This window comes from Musa acuminata, chromosome BXJ2-9 (assembly GCF_036884655.1).
Source record: "Musa acuminata AAA Group cultivar baxijiao chromosome BXJ2-9, Cavendish_Baxijiao_AAA, whole genome shotgun sequence".
In the NCBI taxonomy this organism is placed as follows: domain Eukaryota; kingdom Viridiplantae; phylum Streptophyta; class Magnoliopsida; order Zingiberales; family Musaceae; genus Musa; species Musa acuminata.
In genome coordinates, this window is record NC_088346.1 from 3,151,626 (window position 1) to 3,170,086 (window position 18,461).

General features: G+C 46.8%; 4 protein-coding genes across 4 annotated transcripts; 2 read left to right on the plus strand and 2 right to left on the minus strand.

Moving 5' to 3' along the window:
- The first annotated feature begins 1,072 nt into the window (after window positions 1-1,072).
- On the plus strand, window positions 1,073-2,919 carry LOC135621992 (vicilin-like seed storage protein At2g28490). The gene is made up of 5 exons (XM_065123615.1): window positions 1,073-1,438; window positions 1,541-1,722; window positions 1,818-1,898; window positions 1,959-2,324; window positions 2,397-2,919. The coding sequence occupies exons 1-5, from the start codon at window positions 1,102-1,104 to the stop codon at window positions 2,811-2,813; spliced, it is 1,383 nt and encodes a 460-aa protein (XP_064979687.1). The 5' UTR covers window positions 1,073-1,101; the 3' UTR covers window positions 2,814-2,919.
- Window positions 2,920-4,633: 1,714 nt separating this feature from the next.
- On the minus strand, window positions 4,634-8,454 carry LOC135623256 (probable LRR receptor-like serine/threonine-protein kinase IRK). The gene is made up of 3 exons (XM_065126010.1): window positions 8,226-8,454; window positions 6,646-8,126; window positions 4,634-6,426 (listed from the first exon to the last, which is right to left on the minus strand). Exons 2-3 carry the CDS (start codon window positions 8,091-8,093, stop codon window positions 4,965-4,967), a joined length of 2,910 nt encoding a protein of 969 aa, XP_064982082.1. The 5' UTR covers window positions 8,094-8,126; window positions 8,226-8,454; the 3' UTR covers window positions 4,634-4,964.
- Window positions 8,455-10,299: 1,845 nt separating this feature from the next.
- On the minus strand, window positions 10,300-11,773 carry LOC135623977 (WRKY transcription factor 55-like). Its single transcript, XM_065127450.1, has 3 exons — window positions 11,295-11,773; window positions 10,990-11,115; window positions 10,300-10,895 (listed from the first exon to the last, which is right to left on the minus strand). The coding sequence occupies exons 1-3, from the start codon at window positions 11,771-11,773 to the stop codon at window positions 10,424-10,426; spliced, it is 1,077 nt and encodes a 358-aa protein (XP_064983522.1). The 3' UTR covers window positions 10,300-10,423.
- A 2,141-nt stretch (window positions 11,774-13,914) lies between these two features.
- Window positions 13,915-16,773, plus strand: LOC135622527 (trans-cinnamate 4-monooxygenase-like). Its single transcript, XM_065124447.1, has 3 exons — window positions 13,915-14,762; window positions 14,870-15,000; window positions 16,023-16,773. The coding sequence occupies exons 1-3, from the start codon at window positions 13,978-13,980 to the stop codon at window positions 16,616-16,618; spliced, it is 1,512 nt and encodes a 503-aa protein (XP_064980519.1). The 5' UTR covers window positions 13,915-13,977; the 3' UTR covers window positions 16,619-16,773.
- The last annotated feature ends 1,688 nt before the right edge of the window (window positions 16,774-18,461 follow it).

The window sequence follows — 18,461 nt, forward strand, 5'->3', positions numbered from 1 at the left end:
AACTTTAACATAAGTCACCCACTTTCCTTCCTTGGCTCTGCGGGACGACATATACATAGGTCATGAACTACTTTTTTTTATCAACAATATCATAAGGGGCATTTGTATCATGATGGGAAGGACTCATTATATGACGAGAGAATGGCTCATGCATATGGAGGTGAGAGACGCGATAGGAAAGGATAAAACCTCGTGTTAAATGGGTGAGCGAGCAAGGGCAAAAGCAATGAGTCGACAATGCCAACAACACGGAGATAATGGGTGAAGAAACACGAGCAAAATCTACAAGGTGGAGGCAACAAAGAGGAAGGAAAGGAAAGGTATTTTTGAGATAAAAAATCAAAAGTGCTATACGAGAAAAAAGAATAAAAATAACACTATATGAGAAGAAAAAAAAGAGATGAGAAAAATCACCCTATAATATTTATAATATTATTTAAAAAAATAATATAATGAAATATGAATATATGAACTAAGAAAACACGATGAGGGCATGAGAGAGTAATGAATGTAGTAGCATTGTTTTCTATTTTATCATTATAGAAAGAGACTTAAATTTCCCTTTAAGCATTTAAATATATATATTTAAAAATAAATAAATATTAAGGATGCATACATTTTTTTTGAACGTTCAAATTATCTAATAAGTAGAACAAACAAGTTTAGAATTTCGCAATAAAATAGAAATATAACGAGCACCATATGCATGATTATGACCAATTTATGTCAAATAAGTAAATATAAAAGTATATATATATATATATATATATATATATATATATATATATATATATATATATATATATATATATTCATATGAACTGCACTTTAAGATTCGCGTTTGGGACTGTGGATGGTGGGATCTCCGTCCTGGAGAAATGATACTCGCCAACGACCGTCGGTTAGATGCCTTCGACCTCAATCCGCCTCGTAGTACACGCAGACTGACCGACTTGGGACACGTAAACACGAACGTGCCATGCATGCACGAGACGTGTCACGTCCACGCTCAACTCCCGGACCCTTTAAGGCCTGCCCTCTCCTCTTTCGCTTCACGCTATGCTCGCTTGCAGTGGCAGATCAAACGAGGCGACGACATCGATGGGTAGACGCAGTGAGGTGACGCTCTTGCTGCTGCAGCTGCTGGCGGTGGCGTCTTGTTGTACGATGGCAGTGACGGGATACCGAGAGAGGGAGATCGGAGGAGAGGAGGAGGTCCGGGGCACGACTGCGAGCCCTTTCAAGCTGGAGAAGTCGGAGCAGGTGGTGAAGACGGAGGGTGGAGAGGTGAGGGTGGTGAGGGGCTTCGGGTCGTCTTCCAAGTGGGGTGGGTGCGGTCCTGTTAGCCCCATGCACATCGGATTCATCTTCATGGAGCCCAAGACTCTCTTCATCCCTCAGTATTTGGATTCGAGCCTCATCCTGTTCGTTCACAGGGGTAAGCACCCTCTGTTCCTTCTTGTCAGGACCTTCAGAATTCTAAGATTATATGATCTTAGAAACGTGAGTCAGAACACACAAAGTGATCGATGTGCTACAGGGGATGTGAGGGTTGGGTGGATATACAAGGATGGTTTGGCGGAGAGGCAACTCAAGATGGGAGACATCATTCACATCCCTGCTGGTTCCACTTTCTACATGGTCAACGCCGGCGAGGGTCAGAGGTTGCAGATCATCTGCAGTATCGATACCTCGGATAGCATGGATTTCAGCCCTTATCAGGTGAAGCAGCTCCTGTCCCTTCGGCTGGCTCAGCCAAGTCAACTCTACACTTGAATCTGATTCCATCGTTTCCCTACTATGCGCTGTTTCTGCAGTCGTTCTTCATCGGTGGAGGGATGTACCCGACTTCGGTGGTTGCAGGATTCGACATGGGAACCCTCTCTACGGCATTCAATGTAAGCCCACTAAGTTACAAGCTGTAAGGATCAGCGAGGTGATATCTGGGTGATGCGCAGGTCACCGAAGAGGAAGTGCAGGCAATCCTGGGGTCGCAAACTGGAGGGCCAATAGTTTTGTTGACCGGTGAAGCGGCCGAGCGAATCGACCGCCGGCGGCGGAAAGGTTTATTAGAATTCCACGACGAGGAGGAGGAGGATGGATGGTGGACATGGAGAAAGCTGCTAACGGGCATACTTGGAGGTGGCTTCGGTGATCGCAACAGAGGAAAGAAACGTCCGGTTCGCTCGCCCGATCCTTACAACGTATACGATCGGGATCCCGACTTCAGGAACGATTACGGATGGAGTCTCGCCCTCGATGAGCACGACTACCATCCTCTGAAACACTCGGACATCGGAGTCTACGTCGTCAACCTTACTGCGGTATCGTTCTGTACCTTGAGCGGTTTAGCGTTGTGATCCGTGTCCTGTTACGACATGTCATTATGGCGTCAGGGGTCGATGATGGCGCCTCACGTGAACCCGAGGGCGACGGAGTACGGCGTGGTGCTCGGTGGATCAGGGGAGGTTCATGTGGTGTCGCCCAACGGCACCGGCGCCATGAAGGCGGAGGTGGCGGAGGGTGATGTGTTCTGGATTCCGCGCTACTTTCCCTTCTGTCAGGTGGCGTCGCGGAGCGGTCCGTTGGAGTTTTTCGGGTTCACGACGTCGGCGAGGAGGAACAGACCCCAGTTCCTGGTGGGGGCGAGCTCGATCCTGACGGCGATGATGGGGCCGGAGCTGGCCGCAGGGTTTGGGGTGTCGGAGGAGCAGCTGAGGGACGTGGTGGACGCGCAGAGGGAGGCCACCATTCTCCCGTCGCGGCCATGGCCGCCTGTGAGGAGGGAGGGGAAGACACCGGTCAATAGGTGAGCACTGCATGCGTGCAGGAGACTTTGGATGTATGTATCTTTTCTAGCTCCTTAATAAAGAAGGATTACAGTTGTAGTTCGAATCCTTTCTCAGCATATATTTTTCTTGTATCTCTTGGTTATCGTCTCCATCTGCTGCTCTTGGTGATCACTTCCCCCGGCTGCTGCTGCTCATCTCTCCGCTGGTTCCAAGAGTTCCTGATCTGGGCGACTCGATGGAGAGAAGCAGATGATTTGAATCCTAGTGTTGCATAAACAAACAACAGGAAGATGCCAAAGCTGCCTTCAGTCATTTCCCAACGCCCGTCGCATGGAAGAGACTACACAGAGCACACTTCTTGATCGATGCCATGCCTGTACCATAGTTGCTCTTCGAAGCGTCACTGGTTCCCTTTGTACAGCAAGAAACAACGGGCTGTGTGTCTTATATTGGGACACGATGATATGCCTCTCGCAAAGGACCGAGAAGATGAGGCTAGAAATGTGATGACAAGGGACCAGTGAGGCACCTTTGGACTTGCAAAGGGAACTGATTAAAGAAGATGTGCACCATAATATTTAATTCATGGAGCATCTCGAAGGATTAAGAAATACTACAAGAAAGGAAACAGATTGCATTCATGTGATGAATTGGGCAGAGAATAACAATGTGAGGCCAAATGGTGAGGACAAACAGGCTCATTAACATTGTTATCTTACTGGCAAAGATTCCCAAGCTACTTCAGACCTGCAGTGATCTGCTTATAGGAGACAATTACTCGAGTTGTAGATGTTGGACAGCCCAGATGTCAGGTTTATCGAGCTTCTAATGTATCTGCTAAAACAAATATGAACATACTAAATTTTCTCTGAATCATGTCAGAGAAAGCTTCTACATGTGAAGCATCTCAGTTTCACAGTTCCAAAGGTGTACTGCTGCTTCTGTGGCATCATCACACACTGCTTGATTCCATCTGCCACTGCCATGTACTTCCACTCTTTTACCATTGAAGTGGTATCCATTTTTTTACTGAAGTGATAGGATCTCAGCCAAACTTCTGTTGACTTTGCTGTCTGAAGCAGCATGTTATTTATTTGATACAAGCTGTTAGACTATGTATAGATTATTGCAGCTATCTCCTTCTAAGCACATGAAAAGAAGACTTAACTCTGCAGACATGGATAGGGATGGGAACAAAGCTCCTTAGCTAGTTAAGAGGGAGCATTTCTAATGTACAAGATTCCCGCTAATGCGGTGTAAAGAACAATCTTACCGATGTATCGAGGCCCGCCCTCAGCTCCTTAGCTAGTCGATTCAAGTTTAGCTGGTGGGCAACTAATCAAATACCGATGCCATTGATGAGGGGAAAGACCTTCAGGAAAAGAATGAGAATGGTATCTGAAGGCTGGTTAGGTATGACTCCTTTGCTGGTGCTATCACTCCAATAAGAAGAAGAGGTGCAAGTTAAATCAAACCTTGAAGATGAACAAGGCTTTATAAGTTTCTATGTTCAGAATGCAAAATGTTACTGATGCAGATATGGAATACTGCATGCTCAATAACAATCAATACATTTGAGGTGCCTTATGAACATTGCAGGCCAAAAACATGGAAAGAGAATTGCTGAAACAATCGTTATAAGCAACTTCGGTAAGCGTTTGGTAGGAATATCATGCATAGAAAAAAAACAACCATTATCATGCGGAAAAGAGTAAACAGAAGCTAAACCGTCCAGATTGATGATCTCTTAGATAGTACTTGACGTACCAATGAAGAGTTGCGGATCAGCCTTTGGCCGGCCAGCATCTCAAGAACGATGCTTTGCAGTGAACAAAATGATATCCAAGTAGAACGCAAGGTAATATATTTTCCTCAGAAGGGTTTCTGGTGAAAGGTAATCCAGTTTTCAGAAGCATATGAAAATTAGTCAAAGAAAAAAGGAAACCTCCTCCACTAGCAGAATGCAAAACAACAAAATTTTACAAGGATTTGTGCTCATCAATCAGATTGCTTGTCATGAGCCTGCAACTCTTCTTCAAGGAATTCTGTCCTCATTTCAAGCAAATCAGATTCCACTTCCACAGTATGTCATGATGCAACGTCTTTGTCTAGCTAAATGATTATATCATAGACTTCCAAGGGGAGAAAAACAAGAGATTTCAGCAGAAACCCTCAACAAAAGTCATCTTCCTCTGGGCTATCCTGAGGGAATCTGATCAATTCTAATATGTTCACAACCTCAGCCATTTCTGGCCTGTTAGATGGTACCTGTGAAGTACATATCAAACCCAATTTCATCACCGGAATGGTCTCTTCAAGAGGAAACTTCCCGCACAGTCTCTCGTCCATGCATTCCTCCACTTTCCCTTCATCTAGTGTCTCCCTCACCATATCGGACAGCAGCACCACATCGTCTTCCATGTATTCCACTGGCCTCTTTCCCGTCATGATCTCGAGCACTAGCACTCCAAATCCATACACGTCGCATTTATCTGTGATCTTCACTGTCTGGCATGCAAATTCTGGCGCCATATATCCCAAAGCACTCTGTATCTTGCTACTTAGCACGTATCTATCCAGCATCGGTAGCAGCTTTGCCAGTCCACAGTCCCCCACCTTGGGCTCACCAGATCCATCAAGAAGGACATTGCTTGATTTAAGGTTGTAGTGTATTATTTTATGCTGATGGAGATGTGCTAAACTTCTAGCGATACCAAGAATTATATCAAACCGCTCTTGCCATGAGAGGGTGTTAGAGGCAGAGCACTCATGGAGGTGATCGTACAGACTGCCACCAGGCACAAACTCGTAGATAAGAAGTTGGAGGGAAGGAGTCCAGTAATAGCCTTCGAGGGCCACAATATTTGGATGTTGCACTTTTCCCAGCCTTTTCACCTCTTCCTCGAAATCCTCTTGTGACTTTACTAAGCTCGAAACTGTAAGCTTCTTGATCGCCACAGATCGGCCATCTCTGAGGACTGTCTTGTAGACTGCACCAAAACCTCCACGACCCAGTTCACAATCCTTATTCAGCACAGCATGGGCACCGGCACTGAATTGAGGGTCACCACCAGCGAACATCACAAGCTTGCCAGAGTTGGCATCAGTGACTGGAGAATGGCTAAGGTATTCATCTGACAGGGCCAATTCCACAGCAGAGTTGGAGGCAGATGCATGGGCACGGAAGTTCAGAACAGTGATGGTGATGACACCCAGCGCAATTACAGCAGCAGCTACAATAGCAATGAGGGCAGAAATGCTGAAAATAATCTTCTTGTGGCTGAGGTTGCGAGGTGATAACACGGGGTTTGATGATGGATCAGGTGAGGAGTTGGGGTCAAGTACAATGGGCTTGGGGAGGATGCCGGGGCAAGAGCGGTTGACAGTGGATCCACAAAGACCAGGGTTGTCTGTTAGTGAAGAAGGAGGAATGTTGTTGAAGAAACTTCCTGCAGGGAGGCCTCCAGAGAGTTGGTTGTGGGAGATGTTGAAGGAAAGGAGGTGAGGAAGGTCAGAGAGCTGCTTAGGAAGGGTTCCTGATAGCCGGTTGCGGGAGAAATCAACAACTTGAAGGTTGGTAAGATTAGCTAATGTTTCAGGAATTGAACCGGTGAGATTGTTTTGCGACAGATCCCTGCATGAAAAAAAAAAGTCCAAACAAGAGATGTCGTGTAAGCATTTAGTTACTAGAAATATGATTAACCACTTGAAATCGAGACCGACTGCATTCAGGGCATCTGATTCAATCTTTATTTACATGACCAATAACAAGCAGATAGAGTTATGATAAAGCTATAATAGACATGCCATCCATAAGAACGAAAATGGAAGAAATGAGAGGTGAGAAACTTACAGATATGCAAGTGAAGAGCAACTCCCTATCTGAACCGGTATCTCTCCGGTGAGAGAATTCTCCTCTAGCCTCAGCTCTCTGAGGGATGTTGCAAGGGCAACCTCTGATGGTATCCTCCCACTCAGCAAATTCCCACTCACATCTAGAACTTCCAAAGACTTCAACTCACCCACGTCAATAGGGATGGAATCGGATAGTGAGTTGGATGAAAGATTCAAGAATTCTATGCTTCTAAGGCTTGAAACTTCCTTCGGAAATTTGCCAGAAAAGGCATTGCCAGATAAATCCAGTACTTGTAGAGTTGAATCAGTAATGCGAGGAACATCGATCGGTCCACTTAGTTTATTCCCCGGCAGCAAGATCTGCCTGAAACCTGTTTCGAAAGCCCATGATGGGAGATTCCCAGTCAATGTGTTCCGACCAAGATCCACGTCCAACAAGCTCCTGCAGGCAGCCAGTGAATCTGGCACGCTGCCGGAGAAACTGTTATCAGAAAGCTTCAACAGTTTCAAGAACTGCAGATTGCTTAATGAACCTGGAACCCCACCGGAAAACCTGTTCCTCGACAAATCTAGCGTCTCTAGGCTGTTCATATCCCCAATCCATGCCGGAACCTCACCGGACAAAGAGTTTGAGCTCAAGCTAAGATAGGTACATGTTGAAAGGTTCCTCATCGATTCTGGGAGTTCACCGGAGAGCTGATTCTCTCCTACGTCAAGAGACTTCAACAGCAAGCATTCGCCGGTATCATTCGGCAACTGGCCAGTAAGCCGGTTGCCTCTCAAGCTGATCATTCTCAGGTTGAACATTCTGCTGATTCCGACCGGTATCTCGCCAACAAGAGAATTATGAGACAGGTCGAGCGACCTCAAGGCATTCAAAGACCAGATTTCGCCAGGCAAGGAACCAGAAAGCTGGTTCGACGAGAGGTTCAGGGACGCAAGGGTCGAGCAAGCGCCAACATCCGATGGAATCTTCCCCGAGATGGAATTTTTCGCCAAGGAGATGTCTCGAATGGACCTACATTGCCCGAAGAACCCATCCGGGATCGTGCCGGACAGGTTATTCGCACTGAGATCCAGCGTCCGAAGGCTCTCGAGGCGGAGGAGGGCAGGGGTAAGGCTACCTGAGAAGTTGTTCACGGAGAGGGACAGCGTGTCGAGGAACTGAAGCCGGAGGAGGCCGCGGCCGAGCTTTCCGGAGAGGGCGAAGCCATCCAGCGCGACCACGGCGACGCGGTTGGACTTCGGGTCGCATTTGATGCCGTCCCAGTTGCAGGGATCGTTGTCGTTCTCGTTCCAAGACGCGAGCTTGGACCGGGGGTCTTCGATGCCGGCCTTAAAGGCGATCAGGCCGAGGACGTCGTCGTTCAAAGTTGCAGCTCCGGATTCGGCGAGCAGGGGAAGGAATGAGAGGAGGCAAATGACACCAAACCAAAGGCTTTTCATCTTCGACAGATATCCCTCTGCTTCCGCTTCAATCTTTCGGCCAAAAAGAGCTCAGATTAAGCTGTTCCAACTCAAAAAAGACATCTTTTCTCGGATTTAGAGAACGGAATTAAGAAAAGGAGAGACTTTTACCAAGAAAAACGACGAAGAACACCAAGAAATGGCTCTTGTTTTGCGCTCACAAGCCGTGAATGAAAGCAACGGATCGCTCGCAGAGCTAAAGCCGGGAGTAGAATGCCATTAGGATATGTGGTATGGAGAGTAGGCGTTGAGGTGGGATGAGGAGGGGGGTTCGGTTGCCTCCGAAAGATCACAGCTTTTCTGCGCTTAGCAGCTCAAGCTGAGAGGTCGGTGGAAGAAAAGGGTGCACTCTCGCTGTGGGAGTGGGGTCGGAGAAGCGTGGCAGAATCTATTGAGGTCAATCAATGCTTCGATGGTGAAATGACAAGTAGACTCTCCGAAGGATCCCTTAAACCCCTATTTTGCCATCAGTGGAGAAATTGAGTTCTCATGCATTCTATTAATAAGAGTAAAAAGCCCTAAAAAAAATTACTTGATTTCATCCAAATATCATTCCTTTTACATACATGTTTCCAAAATAATTCTATCCAAATATCAAAAGGCTTGATTTGATCAAAGCAATGATGCAAAGTTATGCATTCACAAATCACCCCTCAGTGGAGTATTAAAGTAAGAGGTGGCCTTTCTCAATGACACAATGATGCAATTTACATCATTGTATGTAAGAATATGATATGACTTTGGGAACTTGGATTCCATATGAGAAACATTGGAGGTCTGTGATGGTGATGGAACTCTGCACCACACCACTGTCTGTCTTCCATCATCATCATAATGCCCATGATAAAGTCCATCACATGAGATGGGCATTCTCCACATCCACCAAAGCTTCTGCTGCCATTGTTGATGTGTGTTGGCTGCTTCTTTTGAGGCTAAAGCTCACTTCTTTTGAGATACTTACATGTTTATTTTTGATTCTTTTGATGCTGAGGTATATATATTTGTCTTTGATAGGTCAAGCTTGAAATCATTTTTTTTTCCTTAACAACACAATATGAACTTGTAAAGTGTGCAAATTTTATATTTGATTCAAAGAAAAGAAGGCAGCAACTTCTAAATAGATGCCTTCACAGTGGCATCAAGCTGTGTTTCTACCTGTTCTTCAACCAATGAGATTTCCAAGCTGTGGTAGATTTACCAAAGGGATTGTACTCACTGGTACATTTCTATCATCAAAGGATGTAATTTGAGAATCCATTTATAGCTTCATCTAACAAAAGTGCTAGAAAATGACATGGCAAAACCCATGCTTGCTTCCTTTTCTTACTGGCCATTGCCATGCAATCCATGTATCTTAGCTGCATCGTTGTTCTGTGGGAGAAGAAGCTCTTGATTCCCACTGTGCAGCATGGAGTACATCTGCGCTTGTGTGTTGCCCTATGTAGGTGACGAGATACAATGGAGGGTCATCCTGTGTCCTCTGCGCCTGTTTTATTGCTCGGCAACCTTGATTCTTCTTCTGGCTGCACTTGTAGTAGAGCATGCCAACAATCAACACAAAGTTCTGATTTCATGATCACCGTGCAGGCTTTCATAAAGAAGTCAATTTGCATTCAATGCGTAGGTTCCGATGCCTTGGATATTTGGCATGAAGAATCTTCTTCTGACCATACGTTTTCCAACAACGATGATCTTCCAGTGGTGTCGATGGCATGAACATCTGTGGCTCCTTAATGTTGTCGGCAAAACACAGTTTCTTTGAGCCTTCTACAGCAAATGAAAGAACCTTCTCCTCCCGTACTGTGCAATCTAACCGCCAGCGTCCTCCCGCAGAGCACCGGAACTTGGATCAACCGGCGAGGCTTCTCTGGCACTCGAGGCGTTGATGCTTCTGATGAAGCATTTTGAGATCTCTTCCACCGATCTCCGATTGCAGCAGAATGGTTTTCAGCTGCGAGGCCAATTCACGGCCTCGAATCAGCGCTCTCACGCCTGTTTCATGCCCCTGACTCTGTTCCGTAGAGAGCAAGTCCTCGGTCGTAGTCCTCTCTTATGGTCTTTGAGGTGAATCCACTTGTAGTTCTTTTGTCATCGGAAGTGGCAACTGGAAGTTCATCGCACGAGTAGGTGATGGAAACAAGTTCGTCACCAGGGTGACATAAGAACAGAGATGGATGTGACTTCAAGAACCAAAACAGAGCTACCGAGAAAGGTAGACATTTATTAGAAGCTAAGCTACAAGGTTGGCCAGAAAGGATTCGTCTCTGATCTAACTTCTACAGCTCTCATCATTTTGATCAGACCATCGATTACTCTCCATGCGTGGGCGAGAAGATGACATCCATGCTACTGCCGCTGCTCGCTGTGTTGAGCAGCGCATCCGCCACGGAGCAGTCGATGTCTCTTCCACCCTGCACCTGCGCTACTTGTCTGCTGCTGCGGCTGCTTACTCCACTGTGAGCAACGAGGAGGGCTCCTGTGCTACTCGGATTGCCCTCGAGCCAGTTCTGCAGATGAATCGGAGTAGACTGCGATGCCACCGGGTGCATGGCTTCCAGGCCCAAGGGCGCGCCCTGCGGGTTGCCATTGCCACCGTCCTCGTTGTCGTTGACGGAGCCGCTGGGCACCAGGGTGGGGATCAGCTTCGGGGTCGGAGAAGTGTGGCAGGTGTGGCTGCCGCAGTAGGTCACTTGGAACGTGTACGGATCGTCGTCCGGCCTTTGCACCATCTTCTTCGCGTCGCAGCGGTAGTAACTCTTGTGGTTGCAGTGGTAATAGCTCCTGCCGAAGTCAAATCATGTTCTTGCAGTATCAAGCAGATCATGAGTAGCTCATCGAGAATCCACGAATCTTTATCAGGACATCGTAAGCTTACCTTGGAAAGCTCGAATTGAGTATCTTCTTCTGACCGTACTTCCTCCACTTGTACCCATCGTTGGGAGGTATCTCCGTGTTCCCTGTTCGAAGGACCGGCACTCTCTGCGTCACAGTGCCTTCCTTCCTGCCAATTCAAGTAGTAACGATTAGTTCTCCAACAGTTGACCTCAAAGTAGCTTTTCAGATATCTCTGCCGTTGTTAAGTCTCGTGGGTGAACATGGCGGCGGCGGCGGCGGTTGGTGAACACGCACGAGCTCAAGTGCAAGGAAATCAACTTCTGATCTCGAGGTTGGGGATCCCACCTCTTCCTGCGAGACCTTTGCGGCAAGGAACCGTCCGCTGTCCGCCCGGATGGCGCGACCGGAGCCTCTCCTCTGCCGCCCACGAGCGCATCCACGTCCGTGTCAGGGGTGTTGGCATAGCTCGAGCCCCCCATCGCACCGGTCGATTGGATTTCCGGCACCAGATGCGGCAAACCGGAGAAGGCCATGTCGTTCGCCGACGGCCCGGCGGCACAGAACGGATGGTCGCCTTGTCGGAGCAGATGGATGGCTTGCATGTAGCCTTCTCCCGAAGCCTCCCGAAAGAGCAATTGGGAGGTGCAAGAAGACGGCGTTTGTGAGCGTATCACATGTACGGCGTTGCTGAAGGCACCGGCGATGTCCTCGCAGGAGCCCAAGAGGAAGCGGGGATCGATCGGGCAGGTGGAAAGGCGGAGGCAGCTCTCCAGATCTCTAGCTAGCTTGCATGCGTCAAAGACTTGAGACAAGATGTCGTCCATGGTCTTTGCTTCGGATCTGAGTCCGGGAGGCATAAGATATAAATAGGAAGAGGTCAACGGGAGACTCATCTTCCACACGTCAAGGAGGAGGGAAAGTGTCTCGAATGGGTTGCGAAGGCATTGACTTGGTCGTCGTCCTCTGCACCAACACACGACTTCTCCGAGTCTCAGATGGGATCACAGTGTCCCACACTCCTCTTCAATCTTTGTATTACGGCAAACCTCTACCGACAGATGAGCGAAGAACACTGTATTCTCTCGAGGTCACGGAGGAAGAGGAGCGTAAGCTCTGGGCGTTGCATGCTCTCGATAACATGGACTACAGGACTCCTTCGCAACCGAGTCCAGATTGGCTACTCGCAGTCTCTGCTCCCTCTTCTGGAACAGCATCCGTCTTACTTTTGGTCATCAGCCGAGGCTGGAATTGATGATGACTTGGGGTGGGAATCAGTCGATGTGCACCGTGCCAAGACTAATTCTCCAAACCTTTCTTTCATGGGTGTAGGCTACTGAAAACTGTCATCGAAGTCTTTTTCCTCCTCTCCAATCTTATCTTCATCCAATTGAGACAACCCCATTTACTTAGACCGGTTCAACCCAAGATTTCAACCGGTTTTAAAGTAATATTATATTAATTAATATACATTTTTATTTAATTTTAAATTAGTTGTTTAAATAATTAATGTATATATATATATATATATTAATATATATATTATTTTAAAAAGTATTTATTCAAATCATCAATGTATTCTTATAAACTATATATGATCTAGTATTATTTTTGAACCGGTCTAAATCTTGGGTTGAACTGGCCTAGATGAATGGGTTGATTCATTTAAAGGAAAAAATTGATTTTAAAAAAGGTGAAAAAATAGTGAAATTATTTTATAACACTTTTATAAAATAGTTTTTATAAAATTGTGAAAAAAAATAAATAAAAAAAATCATCTATAAACTTTTTTCTTATATTTTCAAACTATAATTTTATTAGACTATATATCTATAGTTTGGGATATTTTGCTGTACACAATAGAACTTAACATCAATCTCATTAGCATATTTCCTGTGACGTGTGTTTTCTTACAACCCAATATGAGGCTTACGTACGAGATGACCGAGTACCGAGAGATAATTTTTGTTCGTGATCTACTTCTCCCACTAAAGTCAAAGTCAACTGTTCCATTTCCTCGCCAAAAGCCAACTGAAGCGAAGAATCGTTCCAAGCGATTCACCCACCATTGAGCTTCCCACCTTCTTGTGACCATGCCAGATGTCCAAAGAGTGCAGATGATGGTTTGTTTGACTAATTAATGCCAGCTTTTCTTAGCTAATACTATCGAATTCTGTCTATGATCCACTTGCCTCTTAAGTACAGAATTCAACTCTCTCTCTCTCCATGTATAGATACACATATATGTATTATCCAAGAGCCAATTGAATGAGATACTGTAAAGAAATGTTGGAATGAAATAGGGTGCTCGGCCATGTGCCAAGGAATTCTGGGAGCATCTTAGAACAAGCGATGGCAAGTCAAACAACATGTTCTTCGGATTATACTATCACACTCTTGCACATGCAACAACAGCTAGCATGTGGTTGCCAAGATTCACAAAGGGGCATGACTTGAGGAAGAAACAAAGGTGAATTTTAATCTGAAGATAGATAATAAGTTTTGTAGTTTTATTCTTGATTAACCATATTTGATTCACCAACAATATAGATAATTAGAAATATTTACTATCATGTTACAAATAGGCAGTCTTGATTTATATGCTCTCTCATGACTTTGTCGACATGTACCCCAACAAGTACGGTCCCAATTTGTCACATCAGTCTTGGTGGATCGCATGAATATATATATATATATATATATATATATATGTCACATAATTAATGCTAATCAAGGGAACAAGTGGGGCTTTTGTCCAAGCTTGGTGGCACAAACTAACATTCAAATCCCCATCACTGCCCAACCCGGGTTCTGCATGCATGTCTATTTGACTACGATTAACAGCTGTCGGTAATATATTACCTCTTGGCAGCTTTGATCCACTCACCCGTCGTAACGTTGATCCTGGCGTCCTTCCGTCAATTAGTAACGGTCGCCGTCAAGTTCCGTCCATATAACCACCCCACCGCCTTTGTTGCTTCGACATCCCCGTGACGGACACTTGCTCTTCTCCCTGGATCGGCTCGCCGCCATGGATTTGGTCCTCCTCGAGAAGGCCCTCCTCGGGCTGTTCGCCGCTGTGACGCTCGCCATCGTGGTGTCGAAGCTGTGTGGCAAGCGCTTCAAGCTGCCGCCCGGGCCGACCCCGGTGCCCATCTTCGGGAACTGGCTGCAGGTGGGCGACGACCTCAACCACCGCCTGCTCACCGACATGGCCAGGCGCTTCGGCGAAATCTTCCACCTGCTGATGGGCGTGCGGGACCTGGTGGTGGTCTCCTCGCCGGATCTCGCCCGGGAGGTGCTCCACGCGCAGGGCGTCGAGTTCGGCTCCCGCACCCGCAACGTGGTGCTCGACATCTTCACCGACAAGGGCCAGGACATGGTGTTCACGGTCTACGGCGACCACTGGCGCAAGATGCGGAGGATCATGACGGTGCCCTTCTTCACCAACAAGGTGGTGCAGCAGAACAGGGCCGGGTGGGAGGAGGAGGCCCGGCTGGTGGTGGAGGAGCTGAAGACGAACCCCACGGCCGCCACCGAGGGGGTGGTCATCCGCCGCAGGCTGCAGCTGATGATGTACAACGACATGTACCGGATCATGTTCGACAAAAGGTTCGACAGCGTGGACGACCCGCTCTTCAACAAGCTCAAGGCCATCAACTTCGAGCGCAGCCGCCTGTCGCAGAGCTTCGAATTCAACTACGGCGACTTCATCCCCATCCTGAGGCCCTTCTTGAGGCGCTACCTCAACAAGTGCAAGGAGGTCAAGGACCACCGCCTGCAGCTCTTCCACGAGCACTTCGTTGCCCAGAGGAAGTGCGTCCTACGATCCTCTCTCTCTCTCTCTCTCTCTCTCTCTCTCTCTCTCTCTCTCTGCAACTTGTATGACAGCAGTTAATTACTGGATCATTCGAACTAAACAGGAAGATGATGGAGGAGAAGGGATCAAAAATGGAGCTCGAGTGCGCCATCGATCACATCTTGGACGCAGAGAGGAAGGGCGAGATCAACTACGACAATGTTCTGTACATCGTTGAGAACATCAACGTCGCCGGTAATTTTCCTATTCTTTATGTCATTCGATTAATCTCGATGATAGGATTACTATCCATTTAGTGCATCAAATGCTCTTTAGTTGTTCATCTTAATTATCTTATTTCGTGTATTCAAATAAAAATAATAATAATAATAATTTTGATAGTAATTACGTAAAGAAATAATAAATCTTGATATATGAAATCTCTTTCATTGATATCAAAAAATAACAAATAATTTAACTCACAATTTGTCTTAAATTTGTTTGACATATAGTGGTGATTAACTTATGTAAAGGCCTTATCGGTAATCATATTAAATAAATTATTTGTCACCAATTTGGTGCTGATACACCATATCCACTTACTAGATATTAAAGGTTTGAAATCTCATTCCAAATGTGGCGATTGACTTACTCGATAAAGACATCAACAATTTATGGAAAGGTACTGATCTCGAATGCTGCATCACATATCTTTTTGTTTTAAAATAATTAATAATTAAAATATTTGTACGAGTGATAATATAATAAAATATATTTTAGTGGAGGGCAAATTGTTTAGTTCGGGCAAACGAATTCAAAGTTTGACCAAATCAATGGGATCCGTTAGCCTTTCTATTAATACAAACTGACAAATGACAATGTGCAGTAGCCAACAGATAGATATATATATATATTCGAGAATTAATAATACAATCGTGTCCTCATCCGATAACTATTAGTCAAGTCTTACACGACTATAAAATTAAGGGAACAATTGTTATTTCCGTGCAACGCAAACAAAGAGGATATCATCGAATCCATGTCGAAAGATGTGGGAGCAGTTCTCCTTTACGTGAAAAGAAAGCACCGTGTTTTCATGAGAAAACAACAGCCATTACTAAAGTACGTACTTTGGGCCAAAGTTGGCAATAATGCTGTCATGTCATCATCCATCGTCTTTGGATAGAATAAAATCATGTTGTCATCACCAGAGAGACAGCTTGCTCAGTCAACACTAATGTATCGTAACAATGAAGCTTAATGGTGGGTTAATGCAGCGTTGGAGACGACGCTGTGGTCGATCGAGTGGGGGATCGCGGAGCTGGTGAACAACCCGGAGATCCAACGCAAGCTTGGGGCGGAGCTGGACGTGGTGCTGGGACGCGACCAGATCACGGAGCCGGACCTGCAAAGGCTGCCCTACCTCCAGGCGGTGGTGAAGGAGACGCTGCGCTACCGGATGGCCATCCCCCTCCTCGTCCCCCACATGAACCTCAACCACGCCAAGCTCGGCGGCTTCGACATCCCCGGCGAGAGCAAGATCCTGGTCAACGCATGGTGGCTCGCCAACAACCCCGCCCACTGGCGCAAGCCCGAGGAGTTCCGCCCCGAGCGCTTCCTGGAGGAGGAGGCCAAGGTGGAGGCCAGCGGCAACGACTTCCGCTACCTGCCCTTCGGCGCCGGCCGCCGCAGCTGCCCCGGCATCATCCTCGCCCTCCCCATCATCGGCATCACCCTGGGCCGCCTGGTGCAGAACTTCGAGCTGCTGCCGCCGCCGGGCCAGGCCAAGATCGACACCACCGAGAAGGCCGGCCAGTTCAGTCTCCAGATCATGAAGCACTCCACCGTGGTGTGCAAGCCCAGGGTGTTCTGATGGCAGTCGCTCCGGGGAGTCGCCTGCAGTACTCACTCCTCTCTCCGTCTCCATCTTTGGTTCCACTTAGCCTGCGCGAGTTTGCTAGTGTGTTGAAATAAGTCGATCCTACTGTATTCATTTACGTAGATGAATCTATTGAGGACTTACTGCTATTATGTGATTGATATATTGGATATGGCTTCAAAGATCGTCGTGAGCGAATGCTATACATCCTCTGTTTCTTCTTCTTTTGTTATAAGAGCGTGAATGTAACCTAATGTGTGAGATATGACTCGAATCAACTTAAGACAAGAGTCGGATCTTGAGTCTCACAACCCGAGATCCGCTTGGGGATCGGATCGGGTTCGGATCACCGCTTTGTCCCGACCGACCGCATCTCTATGAAGTCGCTTGATCTTGACCGTCCGATCTATTCGTGATTTGATCTGTTCCCACCGTGTAACGGATCTACGTATAAATGCGCCAACCGTATATACAACACCCCAGACGAGCAAATCCAAACGTCTCTCGCCGACTTTGTTCCCTTCTCGTCGAGTTCCGATTTCTGCCTCAAAACTTGGATTTATGGCTTTTTCCCTTCCGTTTTACCCCTTGTTTGACGATATATTCGAGTGATGATCTGAACGACTGTTGTGGGAAACAATTTTTGAGCCGTGGCCTTGGGGTCGACGCGGCTCGATTCGGGTCCGGATGATGGGGATCTCCCTGGGACGTTCCTCGAGCCCGTCGAGGTGGTCTGATGCGATGGTCGGGACGGGATCGTCGTTTCCTCTGGACAGAAACTCCTCGCCTTTGCGTCCAGCGGGGACCTTCGGCTTCGCACCTGCACAAAGGTCGGGTCGGGGTGCTCGGCCCGACCCCTCCGACGATCAAGTCAGTTGATAGTGGTTAGGGGGTGTTTTTTCACTTTTTTTCTTTTCCTGTTCAGAATGTGAGGGTATTTATAGGGAAGCTTACTGTGCCCGCTTGCAAGGGGCAGACTAGTAGCGTCTGACGTTGGTGTTGGCGTGGCGTGAAGAACCGAGCCTGAGCAAGCATTAATGCGCCTCGGTCGGTGTTCTGGTCCGTTTGATCAGGTGTTATCGCGTCGATTAAGGCGTGAGGCATCATCTGACGTCCGTTTGACCGGGTGTTGTCACGTCGATTAACGCGCCTCGCTGGTAATGCTCCTTCGCCTCCACTGCATCTTGTGTTTGGAAGCGTTTGATCGGATCTCTGTAATCGCGGCTGTTTTGTCCAGTTTTAGTAGAAAGTCGTAATCTTTAGTGTTTTCTTTTAGACTTTTTTTCCCCAATTTTTGCGTTCGAGAGGTCGGTCTCTTCGTCAGAGGCATTAAATCAACAATCTTAGTGTAACATGTTGTGGTGGTAGGCATCCAAATCGGATCTTGTGTTAGGAAGTGTTTGATTTGATTTGTGTAATTGCGGCTGCTTTCTACACTTTTAGGTAGAAATTCGTAATCTTTAGTGTTTTCTCTTAGACACATTCCCAATTCTGGTCGTGAAGATGTGTGCTTCTCTCTTAGAAGCATCATAGTATCGAGAATCTTACTTTAATATGTTGTGCTGGTAGGCTTCAAAATGTGGAAATTCTACACTTTTAGGTAGAAATTCGTAATCTTTAGTGTTTTAAATATTGTCTTTTATTAAAATAAGGAAAACATGATGAGGGAATCACTGAAGACCCAACAGCATTACGGTTGGTGACGCGCGCCCCGTCTCGCGGTAGCCAGGTCAACCGAAAGGACACCATCTGACAGGAGCAATAATAGCGACACGACCAGAGTAACATCGTCATAACGTGTCACGACGTCGGTCTCACCTGGGCGCCACTCTGCCCG

Excerpts from the sequence above, each read along its gene's own strand:
- LOC135623256 (XM_065126010.1), bottom strand. The coding sequence starts at position 8,093 with ATGAAAAGCCTTTGGTTTGGTGTCATTTGCCTCCTCTCATTCCTTCCC. Across the intron at positions 6,427-6,645 it reads TGCTCTTCACTTGCATATCT|GGATCTGTCGCAAAACAATC; the intron begins GTAAGTTTCTCA and ends TTTTTCATGCAG.
- LOC135621992 (XM_065123615.1), top strand. The coding sequence starts at position 1,102 with ATGGGTAGACGCAGTGAGGTGACGCTCTTGCTGCTGCAGCTGCTGGCG. Across the intron at positions 1,723-1,817 it reads TGGATTTCAGCCCTTATCAG|TCGTTCTTCATCGGTGGAGG; the intron begins GTGAAGCAGCTC and ends CTGTTTCTGCAG. Across the intron at positions 2,325-2,396 it reads ACGTCGTCAACCTTACTGCG|GGGTCGATGATGGCGCCTCA; the intron begins GTATCGTTCTGT and ends TTATGGCGTCAG.
- LOC135622527 (XM_065124447.1), top strand. The coding sequence starts at position 13,978 with ATGGATTTGGTCCTCCTCGAGAAGGCCCTCCTCGGGCTGTTCGCCGCT. Across the intron at positions 14,763-14,869 it reads CACTTCGTTGCCCAGAGGAA|GAAGATGATGGAGGAGAAGG; the intron begins GTGCGTCCTACG and ends CGAACTAAACAG. Across the intron at positions 15,001-16,022 it reads TGAGAACATCAACGTCGCCG|CGTTGGAGACGACGCTGTGG; the intron begins GTAATTTTCCTA and ends GGGTTAATGCAG.
- LOC135623977 (XM_065127450.1), bottom strand. The coding sequence starts at position 11,773 with ATGGACGACATCTTGTCTCAAGTCTTTGACGCATGCAAGCTAGCTAGA. Across the intron at positions 11,116-11,294 it reads CAAAGGTCTCGCAGGAAGAG|GAAGGAAGGCACTGTGACGC; the intron begins GTGGGATCCCCA and ends TTGAATTGGCAG. Across the intron at positions 10,896-10,989 it reads CTCAATTCGAGCTTTCCAAG|GAGCTATTACCACTGCAACC; the intron begins GTAAGCTTACGA and ends TGACTTCGGCAG.